The sequence below is a fragment of the Amphibalanus amphitrite genome, unplaced genomic scaffold (assembly GCF_019059575.1).
Source record: "Amphibalanus amphitrite isolate SeventyFive unplaced genomic scaffold, NRLGWU_Aamphi_draft 000566F_arrow, whole genome shotgun sequence".
Classification (NCBI taxonomy): domain Eukaryota; kingdom Metazoa; phylum Arthropoda; class Thecostraca; order Balanomorpha; family Balanidae; genus Amphibalanus; species Amphibalanus amphitrite.
In genome coordinates, this window is record NW_024882060.1 from 89,524 (window position 1) to 113,003 (window position 23,480).

The 23,480-nt window shown below is 52.1% G+C and overlaps 1 protein-coding gene across 1 annotated transcript; it reads right to left on the reverse strand.

Annotated features, from left to right (window-relative positions):
• Positions 1–19,855: 19,855 nt before the first annotated feature.
• LOC122393958 (forkhead box protein D1-like) lies at positions 19,856–22,248 on the reverse strand. The gene has a single exon (XM_043390465.1). It carries the CDS (start codon positions 21,523–21,525, stop codon positions 20,299–20,301), a length of 1,227 nt encoding a protein of 408 aa, XP_043246400.1. The 5' UTR covers positions 21,526–22,248; the 3' UTR covers positions 19,856–20,298.
• Positions 22,249–23,480: the final 1,232 nt, after the last annotated feature.

The following is a 23,480-nucleotide window of genomic DNA, read 5'->3' on the forward strand; positions in this document are numbered from 1 at the left end:
ATATGCTTGCGTACTCCACCCGCCTGGCGTGCGTACTCTTACACACCCATATGGTAAGAGTACGCAACTTCAACGGTTCAGAAAATGTCAGTTTTAGACCACTTCCATTTACGCTGAAGGATCGTTGCCCCATGGGTTGATGGCTAATTCAATGAACTTTAATATTCCCTATTTGCGATTTCTTTCCTTCAAATATTAAACAAATGAGAGCAAGAAATCCACTAAGTGCGTACTCTTATACGACTTCACCCTAGCTATATTGGATAATATAATAAGCTAATTGGCGCCTATGTTACGAATAGAAATCTAAATTGCAAATAAACGAGCTATGAAAATTGCCATAAAAATTTCCGAAGTTATCTTTCAACTCATTATGCCAAAACGTTAATTGGCACATGTCTCCCTCCCCACGAGCACATTACCTATAGTTCGTTTTTTTCAAAAGGACGCTGGCTCCAAGTATGTTTTTCGAACAAGCACGTGTTTTAGCGAGCAAAACGAGCAAAAACTGAACCTGAGAAAATCGAACGTAGAGGTAGACTTATTTTAACATGTGATTTCTTCCCGATAATTTCTATAGGCCTGTACACATTCAGCTGTTGTGCTGTTGTCAGCTGAAATAGGCTCCGCCCACCGCTTCTGGCTGACGGAACTGTATACATTTGGCTGATGAGAAATGTCAGCACTGGCTGGCTGTTTACAAATATGGCGTTGTAAACAAATATTTCGTCTCATCTTCATGTTCTTTATTAATACAATACTTTAGCAGTTAGATATATTATCAAAATATTTACAGACAATGTGCGAAAGTAATAAGTATTTGTCTTGTATCGACAATTAATTATGAAACCAAATATATGTGAATAGCGCCAACATGGTGTCCAAATTTCATTTATCTGCAGTGCTCAATAAAAATCTGGCACGTGATTTGCTTTCATGCGCCACTACCAGTGTCTAAATGCGTCATTTATGGCTTTTGCTGACGGCTCGGCATCTCTGCACTTGCTTTCTCGTAGCAGCACAGCCCGTCAGCCCATGCTGCCGGCAGCAGAGAGGTGACGTCATGTTGCAAGTGCAACAAAACGTCATCAATTTTTCAGCCAATAGTGTGAGTGATTTTCGGCTGACAACAGCACAGCAGCTGAATGTGTACAGGCCTTATATGTGCGTTTTGGAACCAGGTATGGGAACAGTGGTGACGTCATGCTGTCGAACATGTTTTGCAGTGTAACGTATAACTATCATGGACGGAACCGCTTACTCGATTATAAGCTCGGCAACAGTGAAAAACTAAGTTTCACCCAAATTCGTTGACACTTATCCCATTGCACGGACATTTGGGTGCCTGCTGCCACCAGTGACGTCATTAAAGTATGTTCATTTTTAAGAAACAATTTCCAGCTACTTACCGTGCACAATTTGAAATCGATTATTTTTTCGGTAAGAAATTCTTGGCCAGACACTGAAGATGCCAAAACTCACGTGAGAGCTTCGATATTGAACTTTGAGCCAGCGTCCTTTTGAATAAAAACGAACTATAGTAGGTATTTACCCACACACTACACATCGCCCTCTGCCGTGACGTCACCCGGGCCGGATGCAGAGGGTCGAGTCGCCCCCTGTCACTATCCCCGCCTCTGAAGACGCTCCATCGTCACTTCCCGGGCGGTATTCATCGCGTTTAATCAACGCCGCCAGCAGGCTCAATAAAGAGTTTGGCGCCGCCTCCATTGTTATCGGTCGTTTGTCTCCCTCCCGGAGACAAATTTATTCTCTTTTTCTCCGTCATTCAATCTGGCCTGATCCGCGCTGCAGTCATTCCTTGCTGATTTAATCGGGCGCCGCTTCAATGGTGGCCGGCCGGCGGTATCGCGCCATTTCTGACGCGTCCCGAGGGAGCGCGGCAGACGCGGCGAGTGGCGCACCCAATCTGGCGCAGCACGGCCGCGGCCAATCAGGCGCACAGCGGCAATCAGCGGCGCGGACGAGCTCTCATCTGTCACACTGATGGTCCGCCACAAAACAGACAATGCTCGCGGCCACCGCCAACACCATTCAGAGACACAGCCGACAATCGAGCCCCCGCCTCAGACGGGAAACATTGGCACCCGCGCCCACGGAATGGCCCATCCGGCGGCGGATCAGCGCAAATAACTTGTGAAAGAAGATATTTCGTGGCATCGATCACTTCGAGAGGGTAACTTGGCTACAGTTTCCACTTCCCCATGACGCCACCACACCTCCCTAAATCCTCGTCTCTGAGTACATCCGAGCCTGTTTCTGTCACCATCACCCTCTCGCCTCCCTCTCGTCAGAGCCGCCCACTCGCCGGCAGAGCCGCGCTTGTTGAGCCGCTTGTCGTCGCCGGCTGGGCCGCTGCTGATGGCCATTTACAAATGGCCGCATAATGAGCTGGGGGCGGTTACTTGGCCATCCGGGCCGGCCGCAAAAAAATGCCCGTCTGCTGAGAGAGCCCTGACACGGACCATACATCAGGCCTGTTGTTTTCACATTGTCTGTTTTTGTCATTGCTTGAGCAGGCCGACCGGCGGCGTCCTGACTTTTTACTAGTGGAGAGCGTGAGATTTCTTGTTTAAATGATTACTTCGAAGACTCGCGAAGATCTTGTTTTTGCACAGCTAATCTTCTCAGCCCCATATTTACTAACAAACAATTGGGCGTCATTTCTCATCGTCGGCGCCTGCTCGGCGCGGCCGGCCGGTGGGCGGGGGCGGGGGCGGGGGCGGGGGCGGGGGCGGCCGGTGATCAATGATGAGCCGCTCTCGGCCGGCCCCCTGTGGAGCCGGTGTGTCGCCGCGCCGCGATGGCCGCCGCCGCCCCCTAAATAGGCCAGCGCGTTGACAGACGAGCTGCCGCCGCTCCGGAGGGACACGCTGCTCGCAGCCATGTCACACGGGCCGAGTGTCACAGACGGGCAGTGTCACAGGCGGCTCGGCAGTGTCACACAGGCCGAGTGTCGCAGACACATGCAGACACAGACACAAACATAAGCAGTGTCACGTATGGCACGGCAGTGTCACACAGGCCGAGTGTCGCAGACGGCACGGCTATGTGACACGGGTGAAACGGCCGGCCACACAGCGTTGGAAATCGAACGCGTAAATTTGCCATCAATCTTTTGATCCATCTTCGATGATTTCGTCAATTTGAATATGCTGATAATTGAAATTCGAAGTCATGTTTAATTTTAGCTTGCAAAGATGATATTTAGATGACACGAAGCCGAATGAATGTTTTTTTTTTTCAAACACGAGCCAGTCAACCAGATCCGCCGTTCCTTCGTTAGCAAATCATTCGAAAGTGATTGGCTGAACGATAGACTGGCTTATTTACTTATTGGTATCATTAGGTGACAAATTAAGTTACTTCAATAGAATGCCTTTGAATTTCAAAAAGCAAAGCTTTTCGAGAAAATAAGATAGCCTTTTTTCGTAGAACGGATCTCACGATCGTTGAGCTAAGACAACCAGCCTAGATTAGATGACAGATGCGACTGGAACTGCTAGTTGCGCACTGTCTGCTCGACGGCCGTCGGGTTTATCAATAAGGACAACATCATGTTACAACCGATGCTCACAGCATCCTTTCTGCCTCACTGGCGGTCGTGATGTCAGTGTCGCTGCTTACCAGTGCGTCGAGCGAGCGGCATGCAGCGGCGCGTTTTTCGCCGCCGGCTGTGTCCGTGTCCGGCGCGCGGAACGGCGCGGCGGCACGCCGTCGGCGCCGACGGAAGGCAATCTGTTCGCTGACAAATTACCGCCGGCAAAAAGGCGTTAAGAATGCGCCGGCAGCCCGTTCGGCGGCAGGAAGCTGTCGGCATTCCGCGCCGCCCAAAATACTGACACCGAACGCGTCGGCTGTTTACATTCGGGTGCCGATGGCAGCGGACCGTGTGACGGCGGACGGGGTCGAACGAGGCTCCGGCACTGGCCGGCGACTCTGCCACCGGACACCGTCCCTTCGGCTGTACCGTGTGGATCAGCCAACACGCAGTGGGAACTTCGGGAACTGACATAAATCGAATCAACACCTGACAAGCCAAAAGGCAGTGGTAGAGTACCATACACCGTCTCGTGACAGAGAATATTGCTCCCGATAGATCAGGATTACCTCGGCCCTCAGGTTCTGGGCTAGGCGAGCTCGCGACGACCGTCGACTGCGTTGGGCTCGGTCCCCTGCCGTGTTGGCGCAGGAGGTCCCCCGGCGTGTGTGGGGCCCGGAGCGGGCCGCCGGTGCCGGTGTGGCTGGTCAGGGTCACCGCCGGGTCACGGTATGAGACGGCGCCGGTGGGGAGAGTTTCCGGAGACGCGGCAGGGGAGGAAAGAGGGTGAGGGAGCCCAGCAGACCGAGTGGCGCCCGGCGCGGCGCGGCGTCACCCCTTCCCGGCGGCGGCGCGGCACCCGTTATTGATGAGCGCACCGTCTCCGGCGACACGGCTGTCGAACGGAGGTCTGTGACCGGCCGGGCCGGGTTACGGGCTGACGTCTGTGACTGTGACCGGGGTTCCGGGCTGACGTCTGTGACCGGACCGGGATCCCGGCGCGGCCCAGCGCGGTCGTCAGAGGCTGCTGACAGTCGGCGACGGGAGAGGAGCCGCCGCACACCTCGGCATAGGACAGGTACACGGGCACTGACCTGAACAGAGGAGCGACGATTCATACACACCACTACAACTCTCATGCCCTCCGATCCATTGGGCGCCCGATGAAAGTGCCCAGTCTGCAGACGGTGGCAGCGTTTAATTTGACATGGAGGGTTGCACTCCAACCGGCGACAACAAAGCAGAGTGTGTCGCCGCGAGCCCGGCGCCCGTGAATTGACGGGCGAGATGAACTTTCAGCTCAAAAGCCGTCTCCAAGCCCGTGACGGCGACTGGTGTCGAGGACAAACATTACGCAGACAGCTGCAGGCAACCAGACGCTGCAGACAAAAGACAATAGGTGGCACAAAGCAGACAAAGGAGCGCTGACGACCGCGAGAACAGACTGCAGAAAATAGTCAACAACACACTGGTGTAGGGGAGAGCGGGGCCAGTTGAAACACGGGGTCAGATGAAACATGGCTTTATTTTCAACAGTATGCAACATATGGCGTTGCCGACACCACTGCGCATCCGCGCTCGACCACTTCCTTTGTCAACGGCGTTTGGGCGGCAAACGGACGGTAATTTTGATTTGACACTTGTTTTTGTGTTTTCGATGGGCGTTTGGGAGAAATCGTTCTTATGAATATTTTGTGATATATCATATACCTTTGTTTGCTGAAAGAAGAACTCCTGGCTCCGGAATAACACCATATTTGGCCCTTCATTCAGCATGATGCCGTCCCTCCAGCTCGTTTGACATGTGCTTTACGGCGCGTGCGAGATGGCGGGAGCGGATGGGGTCAATTGAAACGCTTCTCTGAGGGTCAGTTGAAACAGGGCCACAGGCCGTTTCAATGGACCCCGGCGACCTTTGCAATGGTTATTGTTCAGGGGCTGTAAACATTAAAGGAAATAGTTCACCTTTGAAATGAGCTTTTAAACTGAAATAGTAGTTTAATAGAGCTCAATTTTTGACCCCTTTTTCTCCAGCATTTTGCTTGAAAGCACACTATAGCCTGAGATATTTCTCATTTTTCTCATCCGCCCATTTTACCATAGTCTATGTACTTTATCTCACCTATTATGAGGAACTTTGCACTTTTAGCTTTCCAACGACCTATTGAGTGTAGCATTTGGAAAAGTAAACCGGACAAAATATCTCCTTAAGGAAGTGGCCTTAAAGAGGAAAACATCCCATTGTTAAGGATAGGTGCAATTGACCCCATGGGCTGGTTCAATTGACCCTCGCATCGGGGTCATTTGAAACGGGCGTAGAGCTGTTTTATAAGCATGCGTTTGGCAGCAAAATATGTTTGAAACATAATTTTACATATCTAAAAATAAAGCCAAAAGAGCATATTTTTTCATGGCATTGTGCATTTTTCGATATGACAACTAGATCTCGCTGTGCATGTCAATATATAAAAAGTGGTTCAACTGGCCCCGCTCTCCCCTAGACTGTTGACAACTGTTCGGCTGGATTCCCCCACGCTTAATCGTGGGGGAATCCAGCCGCTTTGTGTTTCAGAACGTGATTAAAAGGCACAGCCTGTCACAATGTCGCCGCCATGTTAAAAGACACACTATTGTCGCCATCTGCTGTAATGACCTGTAGTATCACGAACTTCTGAAGTTTTCTCGAGAGCCATATCTTCATAGAATATATAAGCCGTTTTCACGACGGCCATCTGGTAAGTACACATTTGGTGCACATCTGGTGCAGAGCAGGTGCAGATTTGGTCAAATCAGGTTCAGTGTGTCTCTTAGTAGCTATCAGCTAAGGTTACACTAATTGCTTATATGCCTGCTTTGTCGTATTATCAGAGAGCATCATCGATTAAAACACTGAAATAAATTCATAAAATGAAGATATTTGCGGTAAAAGAGATAAGGTGCAGATTTGGTCAAATCAGGTGCACTCGCCGGATAGACCGTCGTGAAAACAGCTATTCTATTAACGTGCTATTAAATCATGTATGGAGAAGTTAGAAAGGCTATTGTGCCTACCGTCTTATGCACCTCACAATATTAGACGCATTAGCCTTGTTTGAATACATCTAAACAATCGCACCATAGGGCCTTGTGGAAACATTGAAGAGACTTTCACTTGATACAGCTGATTAGGCAGATTTACTCGCCTTGCGCTGGGATAACTGCCGTGGCCGTTGTCAGATCGTTAGTGAAGTGTTTCCTTTACCGCCAGACTACGCACCTCAACAATTAAGCCCCGCCGCGTCTGCGCGAGCAGCAATCAGTGTCTGCAGTGCACCCTCCGGCCGGCGGGCCGTTCGCTGTTTGATTTGGGGCCGGCGGCCGGGGAGCGCGCGCCATAACTGTTTGCGCGCCAGTCCGTTGCGCCCGTCGAGCTGGGAACAGCAGCACCTGACACACCGACAATCAATGGATTCAAGTGCGATCCGCTGTTTCCTCGACAAACAGGCAGCTACAATAGCTGCTGGGTGGCGCCGCGCAGAGCGAAAGGCGTCCGAAGTTCCCTTCAACCTCGGGGACAGCCTCCCTTGGCATATAGAGGCTGCCATTTGTTAAACACTATAGCTCACTTAGGGAGCCTCACTTCATGTCACCCGCTTATCGCTTTTAATGGGAAATTATTGCATGGCAAAATGAGCACATTTTCATTCAATTACTTTTACCCCCGCCGGCACAGGCCATTTTGCGTCCTTCGACGGCACAAGTTGGTGCGACCCTCGCGTTTGACCCCTGATCGAGCTAGAGCTTCGTAGAAAAAACAAGCGTGCTACCCGTGATGAGAAGAAGCCGATGATATCCAATTTTAAAGTCCTAGGTCATTGGTTGACACTTGACAATGACCTTCCTGCAGGTCATCTCACTTGTCGTGTCCGTGGTGCGCTATTGCATAGCCATCTACGGGACATGCGGCACCACTGAGCTCAGCCGTATACAGAAAGTACTCAATTTTTGTGCGCGCGTTATTAGTGGTCGCCGAAAGTATGTACAGCCATGTGACCGACATACTTCGCGATCTGAACTGGCTAAGCGCAGCAAATCTGGCCCTGTACCATCGGATATGTAGCGTGCATAGAGTGATAGTGTCTAGTCAGCCAACCAGTGTCGCTTGTACGCTCGAGACCCTCGACCATGGTCACAGCACTCGTCATTCTGGTCGTTTGCGACTACCACGCATTCGAACAGAGGCAGGCCGCAGACAGCTGGTGCACAGCGGTGTCAACTCGTACAACGATTTTATCGCAACGTATGACGGGCGGACTCGTTTAAAGACGGCAGTGACTCGTTATTTACTGCATGATCAGTGATAGACTGGACTGTTTTATGCATGTATGAGTGTGTGTTTACTTCATCCGTCCATCTTTTTCTGTTGACATGCGTTAGTGAAAAGCCGCGTGCGCGGATTTAACGTGAATACATGAATTGAATTGGATTGAGTCAGCCGGTCAATAACCCAAAAGTCGGGAAAATCGGGACCTGGTAGAACTTCGTACTGTGGCTTCTTTAGGTTTTTTTCGGGGTGCTGATCACGAATATCATGCTAATTTTGATCACAGATGATGTCTTCGTCCATTTAGGCCAGGTCGGGTCAGGTCAGGTCAGGTCAATTAGTAGGGGTTCTGCCGGGTATTCGTAATGTGTCAACCCCTTCTGATAGCTTCGTAACATGTTACGAAGGCACCAAAACTACTTCGTAAATGTTCAAATGGTTGCGAAATTCGAATTCAGCTCCAAAAACTAGCCTAGAAACATGTAAAACTCGAAAAAGTGAGCCGAGGTCATGAAAGGTCAGTGACCTGACCTGACCTTCAGGTGACCTTGAAACCCACTCTAATGCATGAGACCAACATCATATCACATGTTTGAACGCTTGAAGCCACGAAAAGACTGCAAACGCGCGGCCAATGTGGGCAGACATACGTCGAATCGCGATTCCGGCCAAACATGGTCTCGAGAAATAGGTCATAAGTCAAAGATCATTTGCGGTCGGGGTCATGAAATAATCAGAAAATGTGTAAACTCGAGAGTACTGAAAGTTTCGTCGCGATCGGACGCTTTATACGCGATTTATTCGCGAAAAGCCTTAGGGGGTCGCATCAACCCACCTGTGCCGGCGAGGGCTAATTAATAAAGTGGATCAGGGGCGGATCCAAGGGCGGATGGGGGCCTTAGTCCCCCCTTGGGCGACTTTTCCATTGTTTCTGTTTTCTTTTTGCCAAAAAGCAAACATTATAGGGGTCCCCCTCAAAATAAAGTGGATGAAATCCGGGCTTAAAAGTCTGGGGGTAGGTAGGGCCCCATCGATGCGGGGTCCCGATTCGGATTCGGAATAGTACCTCCCCTCCCCCCCCCCACCTGAGCGATTTCCTGAATCAGCTCAAGTGGATGATGCTGACGTCTGCTGAGAATGATCACTTATGACTTTCATTATGACTAGGTATTATGAGCGCACTAAAATTTATCATAATTAGCATTACCGTCTAATTTTCACTTTAACTATCTTTTTTGCTCGAAAAATGCGGCTTTTTGTGTGCTGTTAACATGTATCCTAAAAATGATTGAATTTGGTTCTAGGCTCTACGCAAGCAAGTATGTACTGTAGTAGGTAAGTAAGTACGATATAGGTAAGCTCCCCCCCCCCCCTCCTCCCGGATTCGCTAGTTCTCCTAGTCGGCCACGGGCCAACATCTCTTGTTAGCCCAACAACCCTAGCTTAGCTACAGCCTACAACAGGGGTCGGCAAATGGTGGGGCATGCCCCCTTTGGGGGTAATGGAGCCCTTTCGGTGGGGTAATGAGGGATTCTGAGAAAGCCTATCTTTTTAGAGTTTGTAGCTCCAGTGATGGAGCCATCGTGACTGTTGCATCCCAGAGTTCAAAGATTAGCCCAGGCCAAAGGCACAGCACACGTTGATTAGATACCAATTTTCACGTACCTGCTCGCCTCACCATCTCACCCCTCCGTACAGTCGTACAAAAGCAGCTGCAACTTTTAACCGTCGCCCGTCTGTTGCCGTTTCAACAGCCGCTAACGTAAGGGGGAGGAGTCGATCGGACCCCCGCGGCCTCTCGGACTCTGAGATGGAGCTGTGCATAAAAAAGACGAGCGTACTACCCGTGACAATAGGAAGCCGCTGCTGCCCATTTTTAAGGTCCTTGGTCAGTTCGTTAGTTAAAGGGACCCTCCCACCTTCAAAAAAGTTAATGAATTGGCACGAAAGTGATGTCGCTCGGTTCAGAAAGAGCGAAAACGAATATCTACCAAATTTCATCGAAAAATATTCACCGGTTTTCAAGATATTAGACTTTTACTTTTGTTTACTTTTTGGGATCTCCGCTGTTCCTAGCGACTTTATTTGAAAGTGCGGCATTTGTTGCGCGCAAAGCAGCATATACCACCGCGTGCTACCAAACGTTTTAGTAAAAGATTTAAAAATCGTTAGATCTCCGCTGACGTCACAAATTCTAAGGGGGCATACCAATGCACTAGCCCCTTAGAATACGAAAACTGCAAGTTTGAAATTCCATGTCTCCGAATTAAAGCATTTGTCGATGTTGTGAGTGCCCAAACCGGTATTTGCAGGCCATGGCCACCAATTTGGCTATCTCAACTCAAAACTAATGTTAAGGTGGGAGTGTCCCTTTAACGTGCTTGGTCAACGAACTTGGTCAGTTAGTCTCATTCAAGAGGGCAATGACAAGTGTCGAGAAAATCGGGACCCGCTATAACTTCTTGAAGTGCGATTTTATGGCTCAAGATGATCTCCAGAAAAAGCTCATAAGCCAACGGTCATTATGGGTTCAGAGGCCAGTTTTACCAACAGAAAAATAGCCGCCTGCCGGAATTTTTTGCCTAAAGATCGTTTCACATATGGAGCGTAAACGGTAAAGCCCTATCCGCTTACGAGCCCATCGCGTTTACGCTCCGTATGTGAAGCGGTCTTGAGGCAAAAATTCCGGCAGGCGGTTATTTTTCTGTTGGTAAAACTGGTCTCAGGTCATGATATTTTCCGGGCTGGTAAAAAAAAAAAAATGATGGGCTCGAGGGTACAATTTGGTCGTGATCCAATGCCTAGGTGAGCTTTTAACGAAAAACCACCCGCTGCCCCTATACGTACAAGGGTTAAATGGGATATAGCATAGGCGGCGGAACGGGGAGGGCACCGGGGCACCGTGCACCCTTTGATTTTTGCATTTTAACATTAGCCCTATGGGCGTTGCATGGAAAGAATGGGACCAAAAGTCGGCAGTGCCCCCCCCCCCCCCTCCCCCTTAATTGAAGGTGTTCCGCCGCTACTGGGATATAGGTATTAAATGTTTTGTGGAGGAAGTGTCATGTTTTAAATTTGATGCATTGGAAATGCACAAATGCCCAAAGAGTTCCAGGACGGTATGGAATTTCAGTAAACTTGGTTGTGTCAGCAATGGGGTCTGGTAGGTGGGGGTAATGGCCCTGCTTGGCGCCCAAAAAGGGGGCACGACCCCGAATGACCTGCCGACCACTGGCCTACAACAAATATTCGCAGTTGGCCTTTGCCTCTCTTGCACTGTGGCGGCGCCTCCACTATCTGACTGCGGGCAGGCTGTTCCGCCGGGCGGCGGTGCACGGCGGCACAGTATGACTTGGTACGGCAGGCGGCAGCTGTTTATTCCAGCGGCGCCGACGGACGGCCGCCGGCAGCCGGCCTGTTTAGGCCGCGTCCAGCCGAGCATGACCGGCCAAAACAGAGCGGCGTCAGGCCGAGCGGCACAGTCCCTGACTCGCCGTATTAGCGCCGGCTAATTTCGCCGCCGCCCAGCCGTCGTCGGCCCGTCACTGGATCCAGGGCCGGCCAGGTGCCCGTCCGGCCGTCCCGCCGGAGCCCGGTGACCGGCTCACTGCGCTGAGTGGTCCGGCCGCCCGCCGCTCCGTCGGCCATCATGTCATTAACTAATCTGTTACACAAAGTCGGCTGTAGCGATGGGCCGATAGTTTTGTGTCGGACCGGCCGGCGGAAGACGGCGCCGGAGAGGGCCGCATCCGGGGAGCGGGATCACACGGCCGCCGACCGACGAGACGCTTCACGCGCCGCCGCCCTCCCCAAAGACGCTAATTATTTGGATAGCTCTCGGAGATGACGGCTGGAGAGCAGCTGGCGGCCGGCCGGTCGCGTGCCGCCCCCGTCCAAAGGAGACGCCACTCCGGACACGCTCACGAGCCTCCATACAAGGTGCTTCCTGAAATCTCAATAACCGCCATGGATGAGTGGTCCACAAAGCGAAAACGAGGCCAGCAGGGAAATAGACGACTCAGTATAAAGGGGAGTTTTATCATCCATCAGACAAGCTTGAACAACGGGATCTTCCGTAAAATTGCAGGTTAGCTGTCTCGATACCACTCAATAGGCTCTCTGTCTCGGATAGGCAGCCCACTGAGATCGGCCGCGCGGCTCGCCGGTCAGGTGCGCCTCCTCCGGCTGACTGACGCACGCCGGCGGCGGGGCACCACCGTGCCGCCGCAGGGCTGTCGTGACGCCGACACGGAGCGTCGGCAGCCGCCGCTGGCGGCCACCAAAATGGCTGCCGGCGGCACCGGGCGCCCGCCGCGACGTGCCAAGGTAAGTACGCCATCCGGCGCCGCTCGGACGAGACACGTGGACTGTACAGAGCCGCCACGGGGCCGAGCGGAGCCCGTGAACCGCCGTGGAACCGGGAGAGACGCGTGGACTCGTCAGTAGACCCTGGGCTGCGGCGGCAGCCGGCAACGCCGCGGCGCCGCAACGGTACAGGCGACGCCAAATATTTACCGGCCACTCGTTGGAGCGTGACCGTCAGCGGGCATTTGCGCCACTGTAATCGGCAACTGGTGACGGTGTCGGGCGCCGGCTAATGGCCGTCACCGGTCTGGCAGCGCTCCGGCCCGGCAGAATGGCGTCTTTGTTCGGTGGTGAGCCGCGGCGCCGCCCGTCTCGGTGTCCGCTGACGTGACGGGAACGCTGCCGTGTCAGCGAACGTAACGACCAGTCTGAATTAGCAGTATACAACACCGTCAGGCCGGCCAAGTGTCCCACGGAGCTACAGATCAGCTGTCAAAAGAAAGAGATTGAATCACTAACTATCCGCAGTTGTTTGTTTATTTGAGATAAATGCAGATGGTTCGTGTCATCGCTGTATGTAGTCATACAGATAGATAGCACATCCAATGACGTTATGCAGGATAAAGACCCATAGCAGGGACTCGTCTCGTCCTGAAAGCGGGCATTGACGTCCGAATGAAAACTATATGCACTGAGTTAAGGCACCGCCGCTTCACTCCATAAATAGAACGCATAAGTAATATTTGAGTTCAACGTGGGCGTGGAATAGGTATTTGTTTGATACATTGACACGAATGCATATGTATCAATTTTAAAGAAAAGTGTCCTAGAGTACATATACACCGTCTGGTTTATTCCCAACTGCAGCCGTCGTAACCGATGCAACCGATGCCACAGAAATGGTAAGTTAGCCGCGATGATGAACCGTTAAAACGGCTCACTAACTAACCGAGGACCGCTGATTTTTGAACTAGTCGTGATCTGCAGTTCGTGAGCCGTTCACGAGCCGCGCCCCGGGCCGCGAGTCACAGGTATCCCACCTGTGACAGGGCGGCTCACCAGACGGCCCGCGGGGGCGCCGGCCGACGGCTGTCGGCGCCGACACGTTATGAGTCGCCGCTCGCTTTGATCTCGCGGCGGCGTTTACCGTTTCCACCAAACGTTAGTGCAGCGCGCGCCGCAGCAAAGGTGGGCCGCGCGCCTGGCCGCTGCCGCGCCCATTACCGGCCGTAAACAGCAGCCGACTCGGCGGCCCGGCGCCCGGCGGCCGGCGCCCACCCGAACAGGGCCGCCTTATCGCCGCTCGACGCACAGTAGTCCGCTTCAAACGGTTCCGGCTTGTTAGCAGTGACGCGCCGCCACTTCCGGCGCGCTGACTGGGACCGATGCCGGCGGACAGGCCAGGGACAGGGATAGGGGATCGGGGACAGGTCCGAGGAATGAGTCGGTGGAGGAGGCTACCTGTGCATGCTTGTTACCTACTATGACTCGGATCTAGGCCGTAATCGCCACCCTGTATGTGGAAGGCTTGTGATGTTAATACATACATACATGCATACATACATACATACATACATACATACATACATACATACATACATACATACATACATACATACATACATACATACATACATACATACATACATACATACATACATACATACAGGACTGAGCCAGTGATATAGAGGAGGGAGATACGGGAGTCGGGAGCTGGGAGCGAAAACTGGGAACCGGTTGTAGGGTCCTCGAGGATGAAAAACCACGGGCTGGGAGCCAAATAATAGAAATGCACCCGTCGCGGAGACCAGTGGCCAGTTTTACCAACAGAAAATTAGCCGCCTGGCGGAATTTAAAGACCGCTTCACATACGGAGCGCAAACGGTTAAGTCCTATCCGCTTACGTGCCGCATCGCGCTTACGTCTTTAGGCATGTGAAGTATGTGAAGCGGTCTTTAGGCAAAAAAAAAAAATCCGGTAGGTGGTTATTTTTCTGTTGGTAAAACTGGCCTCAGAGATGAGCCAAGAGTGTGTCGCCGTCGGTATGAGACTGAGAATTGCGTATTTAACTACTGCAGTCTGCAGCCAGGGTCATGAGGGAGTGCGGCTTATGGTCCATGTAGGCGTGTTATAAAATGACCCATAAAACACGTGTCGCACATATGTTTAATAGCTTGTTTAAATTAAAAACGCGAAGTCATTTAAATTTGGTCCTGCAGTCTTCGAAACCGAAAAGTCTTTTAGGGCCCATTCTTTGGGGAACGTTATGCTATATACCTGTAAGAGGGTACTTTCATCCGGTGTGTGTGTGGTACGATCGGTAAGAAAGGATTCGGTCCAATTAATGGCCTGTCAGAAGCGACTCAATTTGCTCCAGGTCCCGCCAAATCACGCCATGGCTCACTTGGCCCGATTTGGAACAATTCTGCCTCAGAAGGTCAGAGGCGATAAGAATGTCAGGCAGAGACGTAAAATAGGGCCTGTTTGGAATGGGCTGGATGGAACAGACTCCCGTTCGGATACAACCCAGATCAGTCAGTAAGAGGCTGCCAAAAGTCAGTAGTCAGGTAAGGCAGAACCCGGTGTGGTCCCCTACGGTCCCAACGCGGCAATAGCGGCTCCGTGCTCACTAAGCATGTATGCATAGAGCCTATGAGGTGGAAGTCCGCTAAGCCTTGGTTCGTTTGAAAATTACTGACCCCGAGGTGTTCTCATGTTATGTAGAACCAGATTGGGTGATGGTTTTTTATTTTTTTTACGATTAGAAAGGGCCCGGTCGCACAAGCCGGTTAGATCATCGCCACTGCAAGGCCATATAATCGCCACCATTGAGTAACTTACATGTACCATGGGGAGAGCAAGGAGAGATGAGTGACACCGGTATGACACCGATATCCAAAGCAATGCCATAGACACTATAACATAGACAATAGACATGCCATATACAAATGCATGCCATAGACACTAGACACTACTTATACTCCATATCGATGGCAATGCGTAGCTATCGCGAGAGAGTAGAGACAGTGCTTAAAAATTCTAATTTAGGCATTTGAAATTTTGAAACGATATTCACTTCTATATCACCACGTTTCGTTCACACAATTGTAGTTTATTTGTATCAAAATATATTGATTCAATTTTAATTAAGTTGTTTTAATCAATTTAGTTAGGCATGCCGGATAGCTATAAGTGCACAGCTACGTAAAGGTAGACATACGACATGAGGCGAGCAATCGGACTAAATAGAAAGCAAAGAAACGAAAGCCAGAGCAATGTTATGCTTATTATCTTCAGCGAGAGGCTTCATGTACGCTTTTCATTAACCCTCACCCGCACATGCCATTTTCCCATCCTAGAACGCACATGGGGGTGGGGGGGTTGCCACCCCCGCGTCATTTCGTTCCTGCTGGAGGTAGAGCTTCGCAGCAAAAACCAACATATTCTTTGGGAAGAAAGAAATCCAATGGTACCCAATTTTACCTCATTAGGTCAATCATGGACCTTCCAGGTCAGGTCAAACTAAAAAATGTTGCTGTTTGGGGCCACCGTTGGAATACCTATCACGTGCCCATCATATACCGATGACGCTGCCGTTTGTGGTGCCAAGCCAGCTAGAACAGCTAGTTTTGATGTGGCCCGAGTTTTGATATGGCCACGAGGAGAGAAGTGGTTTGTAAATTGTATGAGTTCAATACTGCCCGGCCGGTATTAAAACTGCCCGGCCCGTTGAAAACCTCGCCTCGCCGCTGACCGGCGAGGCGGCCCACATTAATGCTGACCATTCATGTATTCATGTTACGGCCTCGGCCCGTTTGAAAACTCGGCCCGTAGTAATGCTGACCGGGGGGCCGGTCCGTATTGATACCGCACATACCGCATATTGATATTGACCGTATTGATGCGGGCCGGTCCTCCGGACAGTATTAATACCTACGGACAATGTCAATTACGAAAATTGGAATAGTGATACCAAACCAAATGCCAACAAAAACCATGGCAAAATACCGAAACCAAACCAACTTCAGAATATGAGCTGGAAATAGGTACCATCTTTTTACCAAAGTCTCAGCCTCTTATACCTTAGTCAGGGTTCGTAATACCAACAAAATACCGAAAGCATTATATTGAAAAACCAAATGTGCCTACCCAAATAATATTTGCTGATTGTTCGTGGGACAAGAAAGAATTACCCACATCAGTGCGCATTGCATTAGTTTTTATTAGGGTAAGTGGCTCCTATCACGCACACGTCCTAAACACGCACACCAATGACTCTTTTTAATATAGCTGCCCAAGCAGAAGTGTAGAAAGCATAAATCGACCGAAAACGATTTCTGGCAACATTTGTGCCGCGGCGGGCAGTTGTTTCAGCGCTCTCGCATCAAAAGTTAAGTAATGTTAGCATGTTTTGTAAAGGAAGTGCTGATTTCTAACGCTGAAAAAGTGCCTGATATAATAATGCGTGTATCGGTGTGCATTAATTTTTCATGGAACCATAAATATACCGGATAGATTATCAGGCATCAATTTGTGGCCAATAAGTCAGTGTTTTCTTTGATCATACGTGTATTACCTGGAATGCGTCGAGAAAGACAGGAAAGGGCTGAATGTGAAGCGTGCGTGTTTAGGGCAGCTGGTTCTCCAATGACGCACAGGTGCCATGCGGCATAAATGCACATACATCAGATGGATTTTTTAACGTTTCTTTTTAGAGGGAACGGTTTAAATCGCATTACTGTGATACGTTAACATCTGACAGAGTTCTGGAAGATTGATGGTCCCCTGCGTTTTGACAAAAAGCCAAGGGATTTAAAACCAGGCCCGGGGGCTCGGACGGTGACTCCAGGGCGGTGTTTCACGGCCGCTAGCAGCGCGCTGCCTGCACACGTGTCAAATTTGGTTTCCACGGAGACCAACAAACTCGTATATCCAAAACAGCTGCAAACTGTGACATCAGCCCGCGAAATGCGCTGGCAGTGTGCTGCTATCGGCCGTGAAACACCGCCCTGGCCCGGGGCTCGACCACCGAGATCGGGCCCGGGGACTCGGCTGGAGAGCCCAGGGTCTCGCGTGGTGAGATCGGGCCTGGAGCCTCAGGTGTGAGACCGGGGCCGGGGTCTCGGACTGTCGGGCGGTAAGACCGGGTCCGGGGTCTCAGGCGGTGGGACTAGGCCCAGGGTCTCGAGCGGTAGGACCGGACCCAGGGTCTGGGCCGGAGAGGCCGAGTCTGGGGCACTTTCAAATAAAGCGATTTGTCCATACTTATTTCGATGATTTTGATCCCCATCCTGTCATCTCTTCCTGTGCGCATTGGAAGCATGTGCATGTGCGTAATAACAGCACTGATGCTCTATAAGCGCACACCGGGAGTTGGTCGACGTTTGGCCTTATATATCATAAATGATAGAAAACCGCTGAAAAGCAAATGCCGGGCTAAACAAAGAAATGTTTAGGACAACTACTGGTACCAACCTTGTCAACATGATAGGCGTCAGTAGGCCACACGAGTAGTTTTCCTGTTAGGTGTGCGTGATAGGGGCCACTTACCCTAAGGTACGAGGTTTAGAACAACCATTGAAGTTTCCTTACGTGCTACCTATTAGCTGTTTTCAATGTCGGTAAGACAGTGGCACGTGGAGCATTTAGCTGATACGCCTTTAAGTAGAACACTACCTTATTCTGAAAAAATAAATTTCGCACTTCGCTATAGGTAGACAAAGGCATAGAATACTATAGAGTCTGGGTAAGGTTGCTCATTAGCGACCCTTTCCTATAGGTATTTGTGACCCACCTCTCTTACAGAAAAACTGGTAAGGGAAATCGTGGAGAAAACAATGTCAAAAGGACTGCCATACATTGCTTAGCAATCTCAATTCTTTTCCGGTTGTCGGTGCCTTTGTTGAGACGTTTTAGGTGAGTTTAAATAAATGCAAAGGGCCATTTCCTTATCCGCAAACCGTGTGTTTGTGCACCATAAAGCGATGCACGTTAAGATGATGCACCTTTTTATTCTGAATCAACAAGCATTTTTTCAATTGATTGCAGTGCAGCCCTCCCGTAGTGAATCGCTTGACTGTGCACTGCTTCGTGGTTAAAAATGAATCGCGGACCATGTTTCCTATTTACGCCCGACATGGTCGCTGAATATAGCTCAGGAAGGGAGATGAATGGGAAAAGAGAGAAGGGAAAATGAGGGGTTGCTGAAGCTTGCGATGTGTGGCAGGTGATACCAATTGTCATGGCAGACTGCAGGGGTGCCGAATCCAGCGTGGGCCTCGAATACAATATCAGTATGGGATAACCTCAAAAATGGGATTTCGCCTTATTTTCGCCTTTGGTGCATTACGTGATCAGCCTCCAAAAACATAAACGTGTTGGCTAAATGCTCCTGTTCAAGTGATTTGTGTATATGCTATAGGTATTTAAGCATCTTATTTCATGTTTTCGAGCGTAACATTTTTCGTCAATTTTACTATTGGGAAAACCCATAGGTAGACCTATTTAGCGACTCTCCCCAGTCGCTAATCGGGACGAGTTCCCTGTAAGCGTTTTTGCAGTGGTTTGCCAAAATGCTCACTACAAATTTGTGGATATTGAGACAGAAAATGAATAGATTGTGATAGGGAAATAAACAATCTCTCCGAAAACCAATCCAGTTCCAGTAATACAGTGGCACCCACAAAGCGCGAGCAGCGACGGTTCAAATTAAGGGGTCGCTAATTAGGTAATAGGTATCTTACCCTATATCTGGACTGTTCACTGATTTCGCCGACTGTCATTAGGATCGTGCTGGGAAATGTGGCGATACATATAGTGGTCTAGGGCATATGTAGGTAAAGCAAAGTCTGTAGACTGTAAATGAATAAAACTGATTCATTTAGTGCCTGAAGGATGAAGTTCTTTATTTAGTTTAGTAGGCACTAGGCAGTTCAATGCCGTAGTCATTGCGGTGCCCGTGTTATGAGCATTTTTAGCTGTTTGTGTTCTTTCTTTCGACCATTTTCCTGACCTTTTTACGAGCAAACGCGAATCGCGAAATGCTTTTGCATTTTATATGCTCTTTCTTCAATGTTCTTTGTTTTAATTTAGTTTAACTAATGAAATATCTAGATTCTAGCATAACAGATAATTGAGGGAACTGTCGTTGATCATAGAGGATAACTACGAAGCTATAGGTATAAACGGATGAAAAAATAAGCGATGAAGGTTCCGGCCCAGCCTCGTCCCATTTCGGCTCGACTTGACCCGTCCCCAGGGGCGGAGCTTCCTATACAGTTGGTGGGGCGGCTGCCCCCAAAGTCTTAGAAATCAGCTTCAGTTGGTGGGACAAAACGCTTATTGATGGGGCAAAATGTTAAGTTGGTGGGGCCCCCACCAACTTAACATTTTGCCCCATCAATAAGCGTTTTGTCCCACCAACTGAAGCTGATTTCTAAGACTTTGTTGCTTTGCAAATTATTTTTTTCGCATTGAAGAGCTTTGGAATGTCTGTTTAATGCAAAATATTATATCTGTTATCATAGGAATTGATTCAGTGTGACATTTTATTCAACTTCATAATCGGACATTGAGGGTTTGATGATTTTTTGCCCCACCAATTTCCCTGGAAAAGCTCCACCCATGCCCGTCCCAACTCAGTCCAAACCAGCTCGACCCGAGTCCGTGCCCGCTGAAACGCGTCGTACAGAGCACATCCAATATGTATTCTTTGAAAGCAGGTCAGTCAGTGACACGCACACACACACATACACTGAGATCATAACGACTCGAAACAACAGGCGGCGCCGGGCGCAGGCCGGCGGCCCACCGACCCCGCGAGGCCCCACTGAGCCTCGACCCAGCCGGGGCCGGGAGTCGCGGCCCCAGCGCGCTCACTGCAGCCCGGTGCATGTTAGCCACAGCTCGCACCATCGACAACAGCCAATCTAAAACATATTTAAATTAAACAACAGAATGCGATAAATATCCTCTGTGTCGGCGCGGCGGGCGGCATTACCGGGTCAAACCGGGTGGTCCGGCCATTGTGTAACAGTCGGCACACGGTCCGGCCCCGACTAACACGCTGCCGGTCGCGGGGTCTGCCGACACACCACCGGCCGACCTCAGCCGCTGCCCGGAGCGGCCCTCACCTGCCCAGCGAGCACTGCAGCCGGTACAGCTCCTGCGCCGCCAGCCGGAACGGCAGCGCGGCCAGCGGCGGCGCCGGTGGCGGCGGCGGAGGCGAGTGCTGCGAGTCGCGCGCCATGATGGCCTCGATGCTGAACGGAGCTGCTGGCGGCCGGGCGGGCCGCGGCGCTGCCACCGGCACCGGCTTGATGACAGGCGGCGGCAGCAGCGGCGCCGGCGGCAGCGCGCCGAACGTCATCGGCCCCAGGTACGGGTGCAGGTGCGGGTGCGGGTGCGCGTGTGGGTGGGCGTGCGGGTGCGGGTGCGGCGGCACGGTCGGCTGGCGCATCATGAGCGCGGCCCGGTACGGCTCGAGGCGGCCGGCGGCGGCGGCCGCCGCGGCGCCGTACAGCTCGTGGAACGGGTCCGGCTGGTGGCGCTTGTAGCGCTTACGGCGCCGCAGGAAGCTGCCGTTGTCGAACATGTCCAGCGAGGCCGGGTCCAGCGTCCAGTAGTTGCCCTTACCCGGGTTACCTGGCTCTCGCGGAATCTTGACGAAGCAGTCGTTGAGGCTGAGGTTGTGCCGGATACTGTTCTGCCAGACAGGGAACTTGGCTTTGTAGTAGCTGAAGCGGTTCATGATGAAGTCGCAGATGCCGCTGAGAGTCAGTTTCTTCTGCGGCGACTGCAGGATGGACATGGTGATGAGCGCGATGTACGAGTAGGGCGGCTTGACCAGCGCGCCGGCCTTCTTCTCGCTGTCCGGCTCCGTCTGGCCGGCGGCCGGCTCGGTCCGCGCTCCCTCCCCGTCACCGTCACCGTCTTCGGTCTCGGCCGGTGGCGGCGGCGGCGCGGCCGGCTGCGGCGGCTCGCCGGCCGGCCCCTCCGAGTCGTCACTGTCCACCGTCACGTGCTCGTCCGAGGCGTCTGAGGGCGGCTCGCTGGGAGAGCGCACCGGCTCTCCGGTCGCGGGCAGCCGGAAGTCGAGCGGCGTCTCGGCGAACTGGGAGATGGCGCGCAGTCCGAGGATGTCGCGCACACTGTACCCGAGCGGCCCGGCGGCGGCGGCGGCGGCAGCACCGGCAGCGCCCGTCTCTCCGTGCACCTCCATGGCTGACGACTGAGCCCACAGTCCGCTCTGCGCCCGGTCCCACCGCCGCTCCGTAAACTGTTGTAACACAACGCCTGCCAAATGTTTATCGCCCTCCCCAAACAAATTGTTGCCGAGCGCAGCCAATGGAAACATGTCTATCCGTCAGACGTCACAAGACTCCGCCTCCGAGGGCGGAGCTTGTCGCTGATTGGTCGGCGCCGGCCGCCGGATTAGCCGGCCGGCGCAGATGTGAGACAACTTTGGCATGGAGAAAATAATTATTATCCCGTGAGTGCAAACAACCCATTTCGACGTGTTGAGATATAAGAGAGGCCCGGCTCTGCAATGTCGACAGCGAGGCAGGCTGGGCGGGCGTTTGGTGAGAAAATATTGGCGGAATCGCCGCCAAGTCGGCGCCAGCACGTTTTTCGCCGACGACGGTACGAGAGGAGAAGGCAGCGCAGCAGCACGGCGGCGGCGGCGGCCGGCCGGCCGAGTTAAAAATAATCGCCATCCGATGGGCGGCCGGGATTATGTCAAGGGTCTAACGAGCAAATGAGAGCGGCGCGGGAGAGGCGGCGCCGCGCCGCGCCACTATTTACCACCGGGATTAGCGGCCGAATCAAACGGCGCCGCCGCCGACACGCCGCTCACTCAATACGCCACTCTTCTCGGCAGCGGCCTTCGCGCGTAAATCAAATAGCTGACACTAAACAACACATTCCGGCCGCGGCCCGGCTGACAGTCGACAGTTTTGGCGCGCCGTCGCGCATATTGCCGGCCGACTTCATTCCGGCGCGGCCGAGGCGCTGACGCAGCCGTCGGAACGCGCCGCTCTGATCTAATATTTGTTATAAGATCAGAAATATTTGTCGGCTCGCCGCGTCAAGCGCAGATATTGCGTGCTCATTTGTAATAGCCGGCGGGGCTGGCGATGAACGGCGCGAGACAAAAGGATATGAGGCCGGCTCGGGCGGCTGGCGAGCGGGGGTGCGTGCGCCGCGCCGCGGGGGAGCCGGCTATATCGGATGACGGCAGAGCGGGCCGACAGCATGTCTAATCTGGCCGGCGCGATACGATCGCGGGTCGCGGCGACACGCCGCTCTTAACACGGCACGTTAGGCTATCGGTAAATAAACGGTCCGGAGCGGCGGGCGGCCGCGCCGGCCGATACCGGCTAATGAGGGCTGACAGACGGTACCGTGTGCGGCTGACTGACAGACGGTGGAGAGGCTGACAGAAGGGACGGGGGACTGACAGACGGTAGAGAGGTTTGACAGACGGCAGAGACTGACAAAACGGCCCGGCAGCGCTGACAGACGGCACCATTTGAGCCTAGCTGACATACGGCACGGGAGGGCTGACAATCGGTAGGTATAATAGACTGTCTCACACTAGAGAGTCTCACAGACGGCAGAGAGTCTGACAGACAGCAGAGAGGCTCACTGACAGACGGAAGAAAGGCTGACAGGCGGTAGAGGAGCTCACTGACAGACGGTTTAGAGACTGACTGTCGGTCCAGGGGGACTGACAGACAGGACAGGATTGGTGCCCATCTGAGTACAGACGGCTCCATAGAAAATGACAGACGTCAGACGGCTCGGGAAGGCCGACGACCACAGGGTCCAGGGACTGGCAGATTTTGTACCTAAGTGACTGGTGACATTCAGAACAACAGACTATAAATGATAACAGAAGGTCTCCAAGAAGCAATACGAGTCATAGCTGCTAGACGGACGGGGGATGACGGAAAGACGGGGGCGGTGAACGGTAGCTGACAGACGGAGGAATGGCACACGTCTAGGGCTGACACGCGGGGCTGACAGTCACACTCACAGCCCAGCACCCGTCAGTCAGATATGACGGAGGGTCGGGCTGACTACAGCAGACAGATATGACAGAGGGTTAGGATGACACTCTCGCGCTGACAGTCGCAGTCCAACATCCGGCAGTCAGATATGACAGACGGTTGGACTAACAACAGCCGTCAGATATGACGGAGGGTCGGGCTGACGACAGTAGTCAGGTATAGAGATTAGGATGACAGTCGCCGTCCAACACCGGCCGTCAGCTATGACAGAGGGCCCGGCTGACGCCGCCGCCCGCCG